Here is a 20,340-nt window from a genome sequence, read left to right as displayed (position 1 = left end):
ATATGAATAATGAATAAAAATTTTGAAATAATTTAAAAAGAATAAATTCAAAAAAAAATTTAAAAAAAATATTAAAAATTTAAAAAATTTAAAAAAGTATAGAGTGTGGAGTGTGGTGGAGGTTGTGTAGCAAAGCTCTTCTATTTTATATTTACGAGTCCAACCAAGCGAAAGCATCAATTCTCCATCGTTAGTGTCCATATCAAGCAAATAATGTTTGATCTGGAAGTGAAGTACAAGTACTTGTATAAACAAACAGAGCTTAGCTACCCATGTCTCGATTTTTTCTAGAAATTTTGACATGAGAGAAGTGATATGGACGTGTGATCATCAGGTTATTTCCCATGTATTTTCATAATTTTCCCACAAATCTGAGATGTATACATTCATTTGAAGCAAAACAAATATCCATACTAACAAAATACTCAGATTATTTCCTGATTGAGAGGAGCTCAAAGCTCCGAAGAGGATCGTTGCGGGTGCCTCTAGTAGCAACAGTGCGAGTATAAGATGGTTTTGACTCGTAACCAAGTTGAATTCTGTGTGTGGTAGATGGCCGGCCACCGCTAAGGACAGCACGCCCTGCACGACCTTCACTGTGTTCACCAGAAGAACTTGGTTTGTCGCTTGAGGGGACAGCTTTTCTTGAAGTACTACCATATCGAGACCGTCCTTTGTCCGAATGAAGGTGCTGAAAAAATATTAACATCAACTTTTATCAAATTAAGAAAAAATGAAGAACAAAATAATGATAATATTAAACTTGAAACTTCTTTTTGAGGATGATGAATCTCAGAGACCATGCAAATGCAGAATGTATTTTCCCTATTAAACCCCAGACCTGTGTAACGCGTCTCCATCACACGGATCAGATAAATTATTGGCTTTTCACCAATAGACATGACGCGTAGAAATTATTTGCACCCCAAAGGCTCAAACCTTAGACCTGGAGGAAGTGTACCACCAATACCAAAGCCCTTACCACTTGAGCCAACTCCTAGGGGTTAATAAACTTGACTCTACTTAGGATCAGATAAAATGAAAGTTAATACAAAGAACAAAATATCCATGGCATTGACAACTGAATGAATGAACCAAAGATTAGTTTTGAAAGGGCAATGACATTAAGATTATGTGCCAAGGTACATGCGTTGAGATCACATTGAAAGTGGATTTTCGACCAAAAAAAGAATGTCCAAAAGAAAGCAAATTAAACTAAAAAGATAAAAAAAGAAAAAGAAAATACATCTAAAAATTGAGGTTAAAACAAAGAATTTACCACATCCTTGGGTGAAGCATAATCATCATAAGTCCTGTGTCTGGAACGATCACGTGGACTAGTGCCTGAGACATTTCTTCTGGAAAATGCTTCAACTGCGCCGGAGAATCTCTCTCGGATCTCTTTCCCAACTGGACAAAATACACACATATGGATTACACATTAATGGATATGTGAGAAATGAAGCAAAAAGTGCATTATCAACCACCATAACCATTAATTATGGTTACAAACTTGGCACATAGAGAGAGAGAGAGAGAGAGAGAGAGAGAGAGTATAGATTTTCAAATTAAGTTTGCAATAGAAAAAATTACTAAATCAAGTTTAATAATTAGAAGTAACCGGCCATCCCTAAAACCATAACTTTAGACCCAGTCCTTAAAATGGCAAAGCCATGTAGAGAATTGTATTTTTTTTTATATAAGTATGAAGAGACTAGTATTTATAAAATCGGTAGTTTTTATTTTTTTTATGGCGGGGGACCACCCCATGGCAGAGCGCTTAGGACTCATCCATGGAACCTAAAACCCAGGGAGACAGCAACTCACCGCCATGGCCTCCCACTTAAATCGTAGTTTGATCCCAGGGGGAATCAAACCTGTGACCACGGGTTCGATTCCCCCTTACCACTTGGGCTACCCACGGGTAGGTTAAAATCAGTAGTTAGAACGTCCATAGTTCAGACTGGGCACCTAATTTTCAAATCTAGTTATGTTAAGAGAGCGCAGACCTGAGATCCTCTCCGGTCTTTCTGCAGATGTTCCTGCATTCAAACCTGCTTTCCCACTATGTTGCTAAAACAGAGACAAGCACAGGAGTAAGTAATGCTATTGTGGGGAGAGAGACACAAATCTAGAATTTACAACTACAGACCCGTCCTTTAGAGCTGGCACCAATCTGAGGGTACTTCAATATAGTCCAGTCAAATACATAGTCAAATTGACAACCTGCACCAGCAACAATGTCAAGATTCATAAACAATTATAACATCTACTCAATAAAATGCGAAGACATCTAACTGAACTACAGACAATATAAAGTAGTCTGAAACTTGATCATGATATATATGAACATATTTGTGGACTGTCAGTCATAAACACATACCTTCTCGAATAAATAAGTCTCGGAAGAGCCTCTTTAAATATGAATAATCCGGCTTGTCCTCAAACCGCAAAGACCGGCAGTAGTGAAAGTAGGATACAAACTCAGATGGATATGATCTGCAAAGCACCTGTAAAACAATGTGCAACCAAGTTATCAGCATAGCAATAGGATCGTAGACGTGAACCACCAAAAAAAAACCCCCCCACCCCCCCAAAACAACAAATGAAAAAAAGCAATGCGAACCACTAAATTTTGGACAGTCAGAATTTTGGCCAAACACAATGTTAGGCCAAAAGAATGGTAGACTGGGATCTTACAAAAGACTTTCCTAGACCCTCTACAGGACCATATGCAGACAGTTTGCCAAAAGGCAAAAGCTACATGTAAATGTACACACAAAACACTATTCACACAACCATTCACATATGATACCTATGTATTTATGTATGTGAACCCATCTGAATATACAAGTGTACGGAGGGCTCATCTGTCAAGCCTGGTTCCACCCCCATTGGTCTCTATGGAACACCACATCTGGCCCAATGATGATGGGGCCAGCCAATAGCCACCACCAGGTCAAGCATCACACTTCGTACCTACCTGGCATGCTAAATGAAATTTATTCTTTAAAGGGCCTCAGGCTAGATATAAATAAAGATGAAGCGCTTCGTTCTAAGGCTAAAGATGGCAAGTTCTGGTACCTCTATAGGGGTTGACATCTTCTTTTCACTGATCTTATCGTATTTTTGCTTTTTTGTGCCAGCTTTTAATCCCTGCCAGGGAAGGCTGATGCAAAACAGTTGTATTAATGAGTTTTTAAAGAAATAATTTAATGACAGGTAGGAAAGGGAACACTCAAAATGAAGAAGCGCAGCTAGCGTATATTCAACCTTCCTCTTAGAAAATACATAAGCACATAACCAAGAGACTCCAGATCATCCCTTCTGCTTTGTTCTACAAGTAAGACAGAGAGCAATTAGAATGAAAGTAATGGTGATTAGTCCAAACCTAGATGCTAATTCTCCTGTGATTAATCCGACACAAAAAATGGCAAATATCATCACTCACCAATTCCAAGGTGAGTATTAACGCTTGCATAGCGAGCTGTGCCTGTAAGGTTCTTGTTTTCCCTAAAACAAATAAAGAAAGAAAAGGCACGTGCTTGGAAACTTAAAAGGTTGTGGTCAAAAAATAGGTAACAAATAGGAAGTCCAACAAAGAAAGAAAGAATGAATGGTAGAAATGAGAATCCGAAGCAGACCATCCAGCATACACAATGATGATTCAAAGATAAGAGTCAAATCAACCAAATATAAAATGTGCCATCAAGGCGTTTACTTGCACACATCCCATGCACCATGCCTTGCACTTATGTCACTTCTCTTCCAATACTAATTTATGCTTTAAATTTTAAAAGAAAGCTCTCATTATCGGTAAGAGTATTTAAGTTCTTAAATGCCAAACAGAATTTCCACCACCTTTTTTTTTTATACGTAGAATTTCCACCACTTTTTTCATCGAAGCAGACGAATCATTAGGCCTGGCCTCCCTTGTTGAGGCAAGAAGTGTAACTTTTAACTAGTTTGATGACATGTGAGTACTTCCTTATCTAGTCTGATCGCGATAAGTACTTACATATCTTTAATCATGCATTTGATGTAAATGCAGCAATATTTACCTGTATGGTATGTGCTTATGAGTCTGAAGATCTCTATACTTCTTTGCAAGGCCGTAATCAATAGCATAAACCTGTGATGAGAATATCCAGCAAGAGATAACAACAATTACAAAGTAGAACCACGACCAGGATGTTTCTGAATGTAGTACTGACACCCCAATTGCAAATGGCATCTAACACCAGACAAGATTCTTATAAGTTTAAGCGCTCCAACAATCTAATATGAAAGGTCTGTTCTAAGTATGGAGATTGGCAAGCGTGATGAGTAAATGCTGGACAACTAATAAAGAATTGGATGTTACAACAGCCCCAAACAAGTGAGGAGGAACCAGACAAAGTAACCATCAAATCCTCTATATTCCTTTAAAAGATCTATTTTGCTTCAAATGAACAATTATTTCTTTTGAATAAACACTTACAATTCAAATCTTCACCAGAAATCAGCCACTATCTGTCTTATACTACATAACCCAGCTAATGGTCATGGTTACCATGTCGCGAATAGTTGACACTATGTAAAAGCATCATTAGCAAACAGAATCTTACAAGAATACTAATGCATACATCATCAAAGTTTCATTGTGATACCCCATATGATAAAGATAAGGGTAGGTGGTGTACGGGATCTCACATTGCTTGGAAGGAGAAGTTATTGCTCTTTATAACATTCCAATAGGGCGCCAATTGTAACATTGACTAGTCATTTTGAAGTATAGGGAATGTGGTTTGGATCTTATATTAGGGCGTTATAAATGGAATCAGAGCCTATCCCAACCAGAAATGTGGGACTTGAGCCTTTTTGCTCTTTATAATATTCCAATGGGGCTTCAATTGTATCACTAACTAGTCTTTTGGAATATAGATCATGTGATTTGGGCATTCCATTGCAGCGTTACATTCATCTTACATGTTTACCATTTGCACATGTGAATATTTACATGTTTAACTCTATTTAAATGAATCATAGGCGTTGCTCTTGTATATGACCCGTATAATCGGGCTTTTGCCTATTCCTACGGTTAATAAAATCTTATATATCGATAAAAAAAAGTTATATTTAAATGAACTCGAAGGTTACAATTTACAAAAGTTCAAGACTTTACTTATTTGTACAAACTTATTTTTGGTCTCTCAATGTGTTATGCACTACCTTTTTCTCTAAATCATGTGGTAATGACTCTATAGACTGAAAGAATCAGAAAGCCCTAAAATACATCAATCTTTCTTTTTTCTTCAAACTCCATTTTTAAGGACAGGAAACTTTTGGGTCCAGAAAACAGTTGGTCCAATCCTACCCATCTTCCTGCATTGAAAAAAAAAAAAAAAGGGGGGAACACAGATGGGGCTGTCACTCCATGGAAGAAGTATAAGTACAAGCCATGGCTTGTTGCCATATGGGAAACAGTGGCTAGTCGTTCGTACTTGAGCAACATCAAGACCTACATCTTGGTAAATATAGTCTGATATTCATCACACTTCAGCTCAACTTATCCTTAATTCTGATTCTTTATTTACTTTTGTACAAATTTATGGAGGGGAACAATTCTTCTTACTTTCATTCATTGATGTACAACAACATATATACTACATACACTTGACGATTATACCCTCACAAGTTACACTTATTACAACCTTGTCATCTAACACTCCCCCTCAAGCTGGAGCATATATATCATCTTGAAACAAATAAGTTTCAACCGACTCCAACACAAAGACTTAGTAAACATATCTGCGAGTTGATTGGCAGACTTCACAAAAGGTGTAGAAATGTCACCACTTAGTACATTATCTCGAATGAAGTGACAACAATCTCTATATGTTTAGTCTTCTCATGGAACACGGGATTAGAGGCAATATGCATCGCGGCTTGATTATCACAAAATAACTAGACAAGGATAGGAACTAGAAACCTAATCTCTTTAAGGAAGTGTTGCAACCATGTCAACTCACTAGTAGTGTGAGTCATTGCCCTGTATTCAACTTCTGCACTAGACCGAGATACTACTGCTTGTTTTTTACTCTTCCATGTAACCAAGTTACCTACTACAAAGGTACAATATCCAGTAGTAGATCTTATATCTGAAGGAGATCCTGCTCAATCAGCATCTGAAAAGGCTTCAACCCTAATGTCCATTTGATCGATACAGTAATCCGAGGCCAATGGCTCACTTAAGATAACGAAGAATATGAATTACAGCATTCCAATGTGAGACCTTAGGCGTTTGTAAAAATTGACTCAGTACACTCACTGCATAAGAGATGTCTAGTCTAGTGATAGTGACATAATTTAATTTCCCAACAAGTCTTTGATACCTACCTGGGTCTCCAAACAACTCTCCTTCCTCTTTCAAGAATTTACAATTTGGGTCTATAGGGGTGTCAATAGGTCGTGCACCCAACATGCCAATTTCTTCCAAAAGGTCAAGTACATATTTCCTCTGAGATAGGTTGATACCCTCTTTAGATCTACTGACTTCAATTCCAAGGAAATATTTAAGCTTACCCGAGTCTTCTGTCTGAAACTGAACATGTAAACATTGTTTCAGCTTAGCAATTCCAGCAGAATCACTCCCAGTAATTACAATGTCGTTCACATATACAACCAACAAAATGTGACTTACATCACTATGTAGGTGAAATACCGAATGGTCTGTTTGGCATTTATGAAGACCAAATGCCAATACAACATCAGAAAACTTCTCAAACCATGCTCGAAGAGATTGTTTCAAACCATATAATGCATTTTTTAACTTGCATACAATACCTTGATACTCCCCCTAAGCAACAAACTTAGATGGTTGCTCCATATAAACTTCTCCATGCAAGTCGCCATGCAAAAATGCATTCTTAACATCTAGCTGAAATAAGGGTCAATCTAGATTAGCAACAAGAGAGATCAACACTTGAACAGAAGAGATTTTGGCAACAAGGGAGAAAGTCTCCACATAATCAATGTCATATGTTTGAGTGTAACCCTTAGAAACCAAGCGGGCTTTCAAACGTTTCACCGAACCATCAGGATAAAATTTGATTGTAGATACCAATTTACAGCCAACAGGTTGCTTATCAGGTGGTAGTGGAACAAGATCTCATGTCCCATTATGGTGAAGGGCATCCATTTCATTTTTCATATATGTCCTCCATCCTGAACTGTTTTAGGAACATAAAGTTTTGAAAGCTGAGAAGTAAAACATGAGAATGAAGGAGATAAGGCATGATATGAGACAAATTGACCAATCAAATGTTGAGTAACACAAGATTGAGTACCTTTGCAAAGAGCAATAGGTGGAGAGTATGAAGTACTGCGTAACTCAGGATCTGAAGAGGGAGACACGGTTGGTGAAGGCATGGAAGCCGGCAGCCACAAGCGGAGCGAGTAAACCTGTAAAGGAACTGGGGGAGGCATGGAGGAGGGTTGGGAAAGGTTGGATGAATATGAAGGAGAAAGTGTAAGAGTAGGTAACAGTAGAAGATCACACTCAATACTCGAAGTTGCATCCGAGAAATAGAATATGGACTCAAAGAAGGTAACATCAACACTCGTAAAGTAGCGTCTAAGAACAGGACTATAACAACGATATCATTTTTAGTCCAAGAATAACCAACAAAAAAACACTTTATAGAACGTGGATCAAGCTTATCAAAACCTAGGTCAAGGTTATGAAGATAGCAAACACACCCAAAGATTTTTGGAGGAGGGGTAAATGGTGGTGATGAAGGAAACAATGGAATGTCGTTTAGGAACATGCATGTGCAGTAAAAGTGCTTGGATTAAAGACTGGACATGCTTCGGGGGATCAGAGAGTGGAGGGTTTGCCAATCACACCTCAAGACCAGCTTCTCGAAATGCACAAGTCTCTAAAGGAGATGGAAACCCAACTTGTCGAGTTGAAGATAGCAATAACTTTCATGTCTACGAAAATAGATCGGCTTTCAGCTGGAGGCAACAGGGTGGTAAGAAACATGATAGGCCCAAATCCTTTAAGCTTAGAAAAAAGAAAACGGAAGATCGGATTCGGCCCTGTCCCTATAACCAGAGCCAGGAGAGTATGGCGGGTCAAAAGGAAATCTGGGTTATTTGAGGTGGGGTCTACATCGGGTATTGGCATAGAGACATCAATAATGGAATGTCATTCACCTCGTGTTACACAGGATAGATCGATAGTCGGTATTATACCCTTGGTCCCGGAAGAATCTATGACTCCCTCGGAGTTGAAGGAAAAAGGTGTACTGCCGAGGTCTGAAGGAGAAGTAGGATCCGCCATTATCCCAGAGGTGAAGGGACTTATTGTCACCCCAGAATCTTCAATGGAACCCCGGTACCATTGGAGAGAACCAATGGAGTTATTGGAGAACCAATGGGTTTGGAATTGGTGCCTTGTGTAGAGGATTGTCTAAAGTCGGGAGTGCAGGTTGATGGGGACATTGTGGCTCCCCTGGTCTCTCTTCCTACAATAGCAGATTGGATCCTGCCTAAAGTTAACGAGATTCAGCAATTCGTGGGAATTTCACATGGAGGATGTGAAGACAAATTTAACGAACTAATTACTACGATTGAGGCAAGCCGCACACTTGAAACCAAATCAAGCTTCAAGAAAAGCAGGGAGTTACAGCGTCTCTTTTCGACAATCAATTACGATGCTAAGGGTGGTAGTTCAACTAGAGGGAAGTCTAAAGGGAGGGTATTGTGAAGACAGGTATCAAGGTGTTGGGGTTGGTGTTCGGGTAGAGTTTTAGTTCTACGGGAAACAAGGTTTGGGGTCGGGTCTGATGTACTTTGGGTTAGTTTTTTATGGGCTTGTTGGGTCATTAGGGGCTTGTTGGGTCATTTTGGGTAAGGTGTTTTCTTGTTTACACTCAGTGTAACTGGTTTCTCCTTTTGATATATAATATTTTTACTTTCAAAAAAAAAAAAAAAAGTGCTTGGGTTACATCTAACAAATGATGATTTTTGTGTTCAACCACCCCATTTTGTTGGGGTGTATAAGAACGCGAAGTTTGATGAACAATTCTTTTGTTACTTAAGTAGGTAGCAAAGTCACTAGATTGATATTCTCTAGCTATCAGAACGTAAAACTTGAACCCTTTTGTTAAATTGGGTTTTAATTTCTTTCCAAAACACTTTGAATATGAAAAGAAGTTCAGATCTTGCCTTCATCAAAAACACCCATGTCACACGAGAGTAGTCATCAATAAATGTGACAAAATACTAAAACCTGTTTAATTCAATGTTGATTGGTTCCCATATATCAGAGTGAACCAATTCAAAATGACTCGATGCTTGTTTATCAACCCGAGGTGCAAAAGACACACGATGATGTCTACTAATTTGACATGCTTCACAAGGAAAGGGAAACACATTTCCTAGATTCCTAACCTGACACTTTAAAAGAGAAAGAGGGGTGACCAAGACGACAGTGTCATTCATAAGCAGATGATGAGGAGGATGTAAGAGTTTGAGTGGGTGACTATTTAACATCGAGATAATATAGACCACCAGCTTCATGCCATGTACCAATCTTGTTTCCCGTCTTGAGATCCTGAAAGACACATGAAGAGGGATAAAAGGTCACTGAACATTCAAGACTTTGAGTAATCTTACTAATGGACAGCAAACTAAAGGGACAACTAAGAGCATATAGAACAGATGACAAGGGTATAGAGTCAGTAAGTTTAGTGGATCCAATGTCTGTAACTTTAGCAAGAGAACTATTAGCAAGAGTAACACTTTTTGAAGATGTCACAGTATCCAACTTAGATAAGACAGAGGACAAACCAGTCAAATGTTCATTAGCTCCTAAATCAATGATCCATGGAACTTGAGTGGATGAGGCAAGACATGCGGACGTTGTACCTGATTGGGCAAGAGTAGTTGTGAAAGATGAAACCCGTGTGCGACCCAAAAGCTTATGATACTCATCCTTGATATACTAATCATATCTTGGCAAATGACTTGATTAGCGGATCCAGATGGTCTACCATTTAGATCCCAACAATAGTTCACCGAGCAGTTAATACGATCACAATGGGTGCAATTACAAGATTCTTGACCTCGAGTGTAATAACCTTTGGCATCACATCCCCCACGTGAGCCTCTACCACCTCGGCCTCCATGCCCACCAGAAGCAACATGGGAGGCAATTGCATCATGCAACTATAACTCAAATTTAGTTGTCATTGATGCAGAAAAAATATCACAACTAAGCTTGGAGATTGAAACTCCATACAACATATGAGAAAAACCACAATTCAACTTGAGAATCCAAGAAACACACTCTAAAAATGTAGAAACTTAGCCCAAGTACCCGAAAAACAACCTGAATAACAATATTTCGTCCTGCTTCGGTCAGAATTACACTGTATCGGCCTATATCGGTTCAGAATTGGACTGTTTCGGCCGGAATCAGACCGTATCGGCTAGGAACCGGTCAGTATTGGGTATGTTTCGGCATGTATCGGATAGAACCAGGTCTGTATCGTCCGGTATTGGTTTGTATCGGGTATCGGCCAACACTGATTTCAACTTAAACCCAAAACTGGATTAGGTTATCCTAAAGGAGAATAACTGGTATGGGAATTACCTTATCCTTGTTACCAAACAGGTGTTATTCCAGATTAGGGACAGGATCTTACTCCAGGTTGGGGTTATCTGCACTTGAGGATGGGGTTATCCCCGCAACCAAACACTACTTTTCTTCAATGCTAGCCGACTACAGGTGGCACTTTTGTCGGCCGCTGATGACGGGGAACACACCGATATGCACAAACGACGATGGGGAACTCACCCCTAGTGTCCAATACCAAAGAAGACACCGGAAACACTTCAAACACCTATGAGGCCGCCGACGACGGAGGTGAAGCCACTTCAAACACCTATGGGGACGTCAGCAAACTCGAATCCGGCCGCTACAAACACTGGTGGGCTTAGATCCGGCGACAAAAGTTAGATACGACACCGGAAAACACTCCAACAAGTTCAGACCACAGTGAGCTCAATTTCGGCGTGAACCACTGTCCACCACTTACCACCATCCGACAACCATGAGCTCTAATACCATGTACAAGTTTATGGAGGGGAACAATTCTTCTTGCCTTCATTCATTGATGTACAACAACATATATACTACTACATACACTTCACGATTATACCCTCACAAGTTAACTTATTACAACCATGTCATCTAACAATTTTTAATAAGTAGCCTTAAATCTATTGCTTGATAAACAATGCTAGAGATTTATCATTAGATTTCCTTGAAAGTGAGATGTATCAAATAATTAAACAACAATTAGAGGCCATTCCAAGTGGATTTCCTGGCAATATGTATCTCCAAGCATCAACTATTAGATCAGGGCAAGCACCTTGATTGGTTCGAATCCAATTTGTGAGATGGCAGAGACCTTTAGCCGATCATGGCCATAGGATAAAGAGCAATCAAGCTTTGTTTATGAATATATAAATGATGAATTACATTAAAGAGGATAAATGATCAGGCAACGTACATGCAAGGTAAATACAGAAGCAAAAGGGAAAAAAAAAACTATCAAGAGCATCTAAAAGTAATGGAATAAGACCCAGCCCTTAAACCATCCATTAACTCTTGCAGCACAAACTTTCTGAACAAAAAGATTCCAACCATACATAGAATGACTAAAATGCTAACATTCTGATCTGATGAACATTAACATGTACCATAACTTGCACAAATGAGAGCATACCTGATTTGCTTTACGCCCTAGGCCCATCAAGAAGTTGTCCGGTTTTATATCACGGTGAAGAAAACCTCTTGAATGCATGTATTCAACTCTGTTAATCTGAAAATTGCTTTTTTATAAGTATTATCTTCACCATTTAGGACACATTCCTTGATAAAGAATAGTCAAATGCACTTACTAATTGATCTGCGAGCATCAAAACTGTTTTCAACGTAAATTTCCTATTGCAATAGTTAAACAAATCTTCCAAACTTGGTCCAAGAAGGTCGATAACCATAATATTATAGTCATCCTTGACTCCAAACCACTTGAGGTGGGGGATTCCAGCTGCATCACAATAATAATAATAAAAAAAGCATGACTTGTCAAGAAGAAAACATCATCCATTTCAAAAATTTTCCTGCAAATAATTTATGACAGGATATTCAAGGCAAAAGCATTGCCTGATCCTTAATTGGGGTTACAGACTACCATAGCCATAGGACCTTTTTTCCTATAACTACCGTAGCTATACGATATCAGCAAGTAAAATAATTCTATGTGGGGAACACTCGGCGACAACCGGGGGACTTACTTCCTCCTTGCAGAAGCATATACAATTTTGATTCATAGTGAAGCTGAGGATGTCTGGTCTTCACAGGCTCCTGAAATTTGGAGTAGTCAATCAGAACAGAGAGGACAACTAATCATAGAGAAGGCTATCCTGTAAATTTATGCCAAACAAACCAAAATAAAATGCACCCTTAAGGCGGGGGTTCTTTTGTAAATATATGAAATAAAAGGAAAAAAAGGGCCACAGCTTTAAGTCCTGCATTTTATACAGACATAGCATTCCGCTTAATCTTTTGAATGCTAACTCGCACAAGCTCACTCAAGGGTTCATGGTCTATAATGCCCTTACCTCACCGTAACTCAAAAATGATTTTTTCCTTCTGCTCTGTTATGTATTTGCTGTTTCGGGTGGACTATTAGTCTTGCGGGGGAAATAAGGGGTTGGAGTTGGGGAGGTGTGTTTTTATTCCAATTTGGGTTTGGTGTATTTTGTGTAGTTTTTCACGGGTTTTTTGGGTATTTAGGAGCTCTCTAGTATGGGCTAGGTGTTTTCTTGTATACGTCCAGTGTACTTGATTACTCTTATTGATATATATTATATTTTTACTTGTCAAAAAAATGTATTTGCCGTATCAACGAAAGAATGACTTCTCTAGTGGTCATTAAGCATATTTAGTTTCCTTTTGATAACTAATGAAGTTTTATTCAAAACACAAAGGGGCGCAGCACAAGTACAAAAGTAGAATATAACAGAAACACCCAAACTGAAAAGCTAGAGGAACAAAAACTATTGTACGCAATCATCCAAACATATAGAGAATTGAATATAATGGCTCTTAATTTTTGAACCATCCTCTTACAACCTTTAAGGGTCCAAACATTTTGTTCCCTCCAATACATCACATCAAATACAAAGAGACCATCATCCAAACCCGTAAATTGCTATGGCTATAATGGGTACTTCACTAACAAGCCATCAAGTCCACCACCAGCTGGAACATGACCCACTCAAAATCCCAAATGTACAAAATATTGACGCGCATAGATCCCAAACCACCCTGCAGTGGAACAGCACCCTTAATTTATGCCCACCCATGGATAATAAAGCCACTTATACCCAACTAATCGATGTTCCATCTTCTCAATAAGGTCAACCAAATGGATTTTTGCCTTGAAAGGAGACCCAGGTACTTCATAGGCAAAGAAGACATTCTGCCTCAAAGGATACATATCAATCCTCCAATATTATCCACTACTCCAATGAGACTCACTCTGATTTGGAAAAATTAAGTTCCAGCCCTAAAATGACTTCAAAGCATAAGAACAAGTAGCACAAAGTGGTGAACAAAAACAGAGTGATCTGAGTACGCCCACCTAAGAGTGCTCGGGAACTCTTTGCAAAGTATAAACAGCACAGAGCATTCCTTCCGCTAGTCTTTATAGGAGTGGGGGAGCGTGGTGAGACATCGCCACAGCCCACTGGGTAGGCCTTTTGGCCTGGAAAGCTTTAGTGGGAACAAATAGCATTGGCGAGTGACTTCAGTCGGTAGAGGAGATGATCTGAATGGGCCTCGCTAAAGATAAGGGTGCAAAAAGGAGATAAGACAGTACGAAATTTTCATATTCCTGGGTCCCACCAATAAACCCAGTAAAAGTCGTGTTAATAGCACTATAGCAACTGGCAACATTTTACTCAGGGTTTTTCCATGACCACTACAAAGAGTGGAGAGGTTAAAGGATATCCCCATCTCAATCATTGAAACTGTTATAAAAGCCTAAGGGGGTGCCGTTTATCAAAGAAGCACACTGTTAGCATACAATGTGACACCCATACAAGTAATTAGGGGTGGCAATATGTGACACGACCCGTTAATCCAATACGAACACGACACGATAAAAGCGGGTTAGGGTTTAGCCTTAACGGGTTCGGGTCAAAACGGGTTGACCCGTTATGACACGATTGCTTAACGGGTCACTAACGGGTCAACCCGTTATGACCCGTTAAGAAAATTAAATTTACCTTTATACCCTTAGACCTAAAAGGCAAGGAGGATGCTCCACTTTCTTCTTCAAATTCTAAATTTGTTTAGATCTGTATTTTAAATTTTTTATTATATTTGGGATTGTAATATTAATATATTAACATTATATGTTTTGTTTATTATATTTGATAATGAATATTATTATAAATTGTGTGGATCATATTTATTTGAATTGTAATTTTAGACTTGTAGTTAGTTTTTTATTTTGTATAGATATTATTTATATTTATATATTTATATAAAATCAATTAAGTCAAACGGGTCGTGTCGTATCTGTTCAACCCATTAACGTAAACGGGTTGAAACGGAACGGGTCGTGTCGTGTCGTGTCATATTGTGTCAATTTATTTATTATTCATTAACGGGTCATAACGGGTCATGTCGTGTCAACCCGTTATCTTACCGTGTCGTGTTCGGGTTTGAAATTTTGACACGAAATCCTTAACGGGTCGTGTTCGTGTTGACCCGTTAAGTGTAATGTACATGCCTTGACACGACACGAACACGACCTGTTAACACAATTTGACACCCCTACAAGTAATGGGACAAAATACTCCTTGCCAATTAAAAAAAAAAAAGTAAAGGGACAAAATCCTTAATCTCCATAGCCCCCTTTTTAAGGAACGACTGCAATAAATTTGAGATTAAGGCTTCTTTCAAACTTTCCCCAAAAATAGAACTCACGGAAAACACTCATTAAGTCTACTATGATTATCCCACAACAAGATTCTTAAAAAAAGAAGCAATCCGAACTAGGTGCCTCACCATTTGGAACTTTTAGAGCCTTGCTTTCTGCAGACTCTCTTCCCATCACCTGGCCTCTCCCACTCCAATAGCATCAAATGTACGTCCAACCAATTTAGGGTGCCATCTAAACCATTCAAACTACAAACGGTTGTACGGTTGTAAAATTGAACAATATGCTATCAGACTTTTGGTAAATTCTGAGGACACAGAACTATAGTTAGGTACCTCTCATGTATGCATCATGTATACTTAGGCTATGCCTTCTTTTCTTATGAATAAAACTCCTTGATTACATATCAAAAAATTCTGAGGACACAAAATCATAGATTGCTAGGGATTCAATGGAGTCATCCCTCTGGTTCGAATTAGCTAACTAGTGGAATTCACGTCTCTCTCCCTCAACTAGAGTACCCTTTATTTTTTTATTGCTGGCTTGCCTCTTCTATAAGGGTTTGTCCGCTTCAAATACTCTCAGTCTCCCCTAAGCCACACCAGCACAAAGGTAAAAGATACAATAAGAATCTAAGGAGCTTCCACTGAAAAGCATTAGGAAATCGGGCCTCCCAATCAAGTGAAATTAGAAATCTATCAATTTGGACAATGTTGGCGATTCTCGATTGTCGGAGCACATGTAATTGCCATGCCACCTACTAGGCGGATATCCATAAGACCTTGAAGAAGAATGAACCAAGAGAATTCCGTCATAAACTGCACACTACAGCCCTTCAAAAAACTTCAATTTAGATTCTCGGAAGCACAATATAAGCCTTCTGCTCCTTAAGTAGACTCCTAGTCCTTGTTCTTTCATCCATCTCATTTAACCCTCTTACATGCCAAGAAAAAAATATCTTGAGTTCATTTAGAGCAACTGAGGCCATTTCTTTTTCCTTACTCCTAATCTGAGTTACCTCCCTTGAGGTCATAATTTATAGAACAGGTTAACTGCTTTAGTTCTCGATTACTTTTATCCAATGATTTAGAGGAATAGATGAGAATCCTATCCAGAGCCTGCTGTTTTCAGAATGCTTCAATGGCAGTAAGAAGATCCATAAGCTCATCCTCAAACCCATCACAAACAACCCCACAAATTTATGGAAATTCTTAACCTTCTACAACACCCAATTAGAAGAAACTGGATTGAGAGAAGCAGCAGGTCTGATTTCTAGTGACTGAAAAATACATGTCTCATTCCCAACAAAAGGAATCAACTCTGAAAAAAAAGACTAAAATTATCACCATAATTCATTTGCCCCACTTCCTCCCAAAACAGACTCCGGGTTGTTATATGGGCTCTCCTTCCATCACTGCAGTCATGCCCCAACTCCTCCTCCCCAAGAAAGGCCCCTTACAACCCCTTAGTACTACCCATTGAGTCTAAGTCCCCAGTTGAAAACCTTGAGAAATCCATTCCTAAAATAGCCCCCCTGCATGCAATGGAGATGTTGAAATTCCAGCTTCAACAGTTTTGTTCACATTTTCTGAGCACAGCTCAAGGCTGCCAACAGGCATAAAGCCTGGGTGTCTTTAGCTAATACTTCAATTTCTGCGACCTCAGGTCCTAAAATGACAAGTGGTGCGGAGATCAGCCCCAGAAAGAAGTCTTCCCAGAGCTGTTCAGAATCTTTTGCTGAAGGGAGGTGTTTGTTGCAAATCTTATTCAAAGATACAATGACATTCTATAGTGGAGTACCAGACTAGTGCAGGATTTGGCAAGGAAATCGGTCTCTTTGCTACTTAACCTCCTTTCTTCTATCAAGTTGAGAGGAAGTTGCAAGGATATAATGGAGTGGGTCCATTACATATAGGGCTGTAAATGAACCAGTCTGTTCGATAGCCCGCTCAGTACACGCTCAGTTAAACTCGAATCAAACTCGACTCGTGAAAAAAAAAACTCGTTCGTGAAAGCAGATACCCACTCAAATTGTAAATGACACATACCCGACAAAACTTGACTCCAGCTAATTCAATAGAGGTTCTATTTGTTAGTTATATAAATTTAATATTATTTTTTTTTTTTTTATTAATTATTAAATCTTATTAAAAAAAAAACAGTTCGAGCTCGTGGCTCGACTCAAACTCATTTGTGGGACGAACTCGAGCTCGAGCTTGAGTTCGAGTTGAGAATTTAGCTTATCGAGTCGAGCTTGAACAAAAAATAAAAAAAAAATCTTGGAGCTCAAGCTCGAGTATTTTGAGTCGAGCCGAGCTCGGCAAGCCAAAGACTGGCTCGGCTCGGCTCGGCTCGGCTCGATTACAGCCCTAATTACATAAGACGATGTTTGACAAATTGGGGAGGTAAACTGAGAAGTAAATAAAATGTAGAGGGACGGAGGATGGCTCCTTTGTGCTTAATGTGGAGTATTTGGAATGAACTTAATGCTCGCAAATTGAAGATTGAGAGAGAACGCAGATAGAGCTAAAAAATTGAATGCTTAAATCTTTATATGATTAAACAACTGCCCACAACAATAATCTCATTTCTTCTTTTGTAGGATTTTGGAACTCTTGTTCTCCTCCTTTTTCCTTAATTAGGTGCTCTACTTTGTCTAGGTTGCGTCCTAGGGATGTTTGATAAATTTTGAACTAGTTACTCACTAAAAATCATGCCCAATGAGAGAGAGGAATAAATACCTTATATCTGTTATTGCTAAAACTAAATAAACAAATAACCACAACTAAGTATCATGAACAAATTTGCTATCAAAAAAAAAAAGTATCATGAACAAATACTCCTATATAAGAACACGTATCACATACCAGCTTAACAGCCACCTCCTCCCCAGTTTGTACGTTAACACCTATCACCACAAGAAACCAGGAAGTCACAATGTTAAAAGGAGAATGAAAAAAGAAAAAGAAGGAATGATAGCAAAGCATCGAATGGGCAATACCTAAATATAGCTCCCCAAATGATCCACTCCCAATCTTTCTCCCCAGCTTAAACTTCCCAGCAATCACGTGATCCATTATCAAATTCCTTCCAATACACGCCCGCCCAGAAGCTTAAGATTGCTAACTCCAATCAGATTTGTGCCCAACTGAGCATTTATTTGCGAAATAACCCTATACCCACAAAACAATGACCCCTAAATCTCAACAGATTTACCCAATTCCCAATCTCCCAGAATAAAAATAATTATAAAATAATCCTTCGTTCGCAAAAAGAAATACCGAAAAACTATCACAATCTAAGCATTAAATCAGCCCCAAAGTGAAACATAATAAAACCCCCAGAAGACAGAATTTGAAAATTAAACAAAAAAAAATGCTAAATAATTGATAATCCCAAACAATGAGGATGGGATTTTTATTTCGAAACCATAAGTCCACCTTCTCCAACTACATAATTTCATACCAAACCCCGTAATATTAATAAAAAAAACCCTAACATCAAGAAAAATCTACTAACTACGTTGACCAGAAAACCAATGAAAAAGGGGAATGAATTCGGGAATTCAACGAAAACAGGAAATTTTTGGTTACTGAAAATAGTAATTCAATAGGCGAATCGGAGAGGAAAGACAAAAAGTCCTCTCCTCGTCTCCGTATTTTTGGTGGAGATCGAGGAAAGTGATGCGGTAAAGAGAGAGTAATGGAGAAAAAGCAGGCAGAGAGACTTTATAGTATTTTGTTGTTTTTATCTTCGTTTTCGGTGCTTTTCAAAACACTTGTTTGTTTTTTGTTTCTGTTTTATGTTTCTCGTTAACAAATACGAGGGGCATAGCGTCACCTTCTCGCTCCGTTTGAGCTGTCCAGAGTCCCAGACTGGTGTTCTTGTTACGGAAAATAGTATCAGAAATATTTTAAGTTATTAATTAAAATTTAATATTAAGTCAAATTATTATGTATTATTATAGAATTAACCTTTGGATCAGTCACTTTTTGGCAGCAGCCACAGCACACCATACGTGTTGGGCAGAGAATTTTTTTCCCTCCTCTCTCCTTTCAAATTCTTTTTACTTCTTCTTTCCCCCTGAGTCGCCCAAGCCCATCATCTCCCCATCCAAGTTGCCCATCCTCTCCCTCCACCCCCACCACTCGTGTCGCCCAAGCCCATCCTCCCCCGCCCCACCGTCGCCCATCCCCTACCCCCACCCCCACCACCTGCGTCGCACATCCTCTCCCCCACCTCCCGCATCACCCATTCTCTCCCCCATCCGCCCCCTTCCGGCGTTGCCCATCCTCTACGGGATGTAAAAGGGTTGGTCATGGGGAGATTACGGTGGAGCTGATGGTGTCGTTGACTATCGAGGTGGCGGTACGGTGGTTCGATGGTGCAGATATGGCCGTGAGGGAGAGAGGACCCATGAGGGAGAGGGCATGTGAGGGAGAGAGGAAGGTCAGCGTGAGCTGGGGAAAGAGGGTATGGCCGAGGGGTGGAGGTCTAACATGTTCGTGGGCGGCGATGTGGAGATCTGACCCGTGACGTGGGAAAATTGTGTAGAGAGAGAGGGCGTGCTTGCAATGAAAGAGGAAGAAGGAAGGGCTCGGTGGTGGTGTTCGGTGGCTACGGTGGGAGGCCCAGTCGACAGCAGAGGCGGATCTGGGCTGCGACAGCGAGGACCCACGTGAGAAGAGAGAAATGGGAAGAAGAAGGAGAGGGGCTGCAACGAGAGGGAGAGGGGCACGAGATGGGTTTTTTTATTTTAAGAAAAAAAAAAAGAAATGACATCCATGTCAGGTGTAGGGTGTGCTTAATAAACAATGGCTACTCTATAGTATTACTCTTATTGGTTAAGTAAATCTAATCATTATCTTTTGATATATAATTAATTTATAAAACAAATTATCTTTTGAAATAAAAGTAGTAAATATTTTTTATTCATCTACTAATCGTTTCATTTCGTATAGGATATAGAAAAGACTAATATATATATTTGAATTATTCTATTTTCAAGTCGGTGTGTAGAATACATCATCCACATCATTTAAATTATAAAATTTGATTGGTAAAATTCAAAATTTAAAACTTATTTTTTCAAGTTAAATTATATCATATAAGCACTAATAAATACCATTTTAAAGAAAGCAAAACACCATTGCCAACCCTTCCCCCTTCCTCAGCGCTAGTGAGACCCATATCAGCGTTGTTGAATTTAAGACATGAAGGTTTTTTATTTCTTAAAACATCTGAAGGACCAAGGCTACTTTCTGCTAAAATTTTCTTTGGAACTTGAAACGGAAAACTTTGTTACCGGCATTCACAGCCACCATAGGATTCA

The 20,340-nt window shown here is 39.1% G+C and overlaps 1 protein-coding gene across 2 annotated transcripts; it reads right to left on the bottom strand.

Moving 5' to 3' along the window:
• Positions 1-202: 202 nt before the first annotated feature.
• LOC108983032 (casein kinase 1-like protein 6) lies at positions 203-18,878 on the bottom strand. 2 transcript variants are annotated; one of them, XM_035694838.1, is made up of 15 exons: positions 18,849-18,878; positions 18,010-18,181; positions 17,876-17,916; positions 12,352-12,421; positions 11,956-12,104; positions 11,781-11,876; positions 4,062-4,132; positions 3,452-3,513; positions 3,274-3,337; positions 3,085-3,169; positions 2,384-2,510; positions 2,153-2,226; positions 2,010-2,073; positions 1,280-1,410; positions 203-691 (listed from the first exon to the last, which is right to left on the bottom strand). In XM_035694838.1, exons 2-15 carry the CDS (start codon positions 18,083-18,085, stop codon positions 431-433), a joined length of 1,371 nt encoding a protein of 456 aa, XP_035550731.1. In that variant the 5' UTR covers positions 18,086-18,181; positions 18,849-18,878; the 3' UTR covers positions 203-430. The 2 variants fall into 2 exon arrangements, with proteins under 2 accessions (XP_035550731.1, XP_035550730.1); XM_035694837.1 differs by lacking the exon at positions 18,849-18,878 and having other exon boundaries at positions 18,010-18,817.
• Between the last annotated feature and the right edge of the window lie 1,462 nt (positions 18,879-20,340).

This window comes from Juglans regia, chromosome 10, assembly GCF_001411555.2.
Source record: "Juglans regia cultivar Chandler chromosome 10, Walnut 2.0, whole genome shotgun sequence".
Lineage (NCBI taxonomy): Eukaryota > Viridiplantae > Streptophyta > Magnoliopsida > Fagales > Juglandaceae > Juglans > Juglans regia.
The sequence above is the reverse complement of the archived record's forward strand: the minus strand, read 5'-3'. Positions and strand labels throughout refer to the sequence as shown.

Excerpts from the sequence above, each read along its gene's own strand:
- LOC108983032 (XM_035694838.1), bottom strand. The coding sequence starts at position 18,085 with ATGGATCACGTGATTGCTGGGAAGTTTAAGCTGGGGAGAAAGATTGGG. Across the intron at positions 4,133-11,780 it reads TAGGGCGTAAAGCAAATCAG|GTTTATGCTATTGATTACGG; the intron begins GTATGCTCTCAT and ends TTCTCATCACAG. Across the intron at positions 2,074-2,152 it reads GTGCCAGCTCTAAAGGACGG|CAACATAGTGGGAAAGCAGG; the intron begins GTCTGTAGTTGT and ends TCTCTGTTTTAG.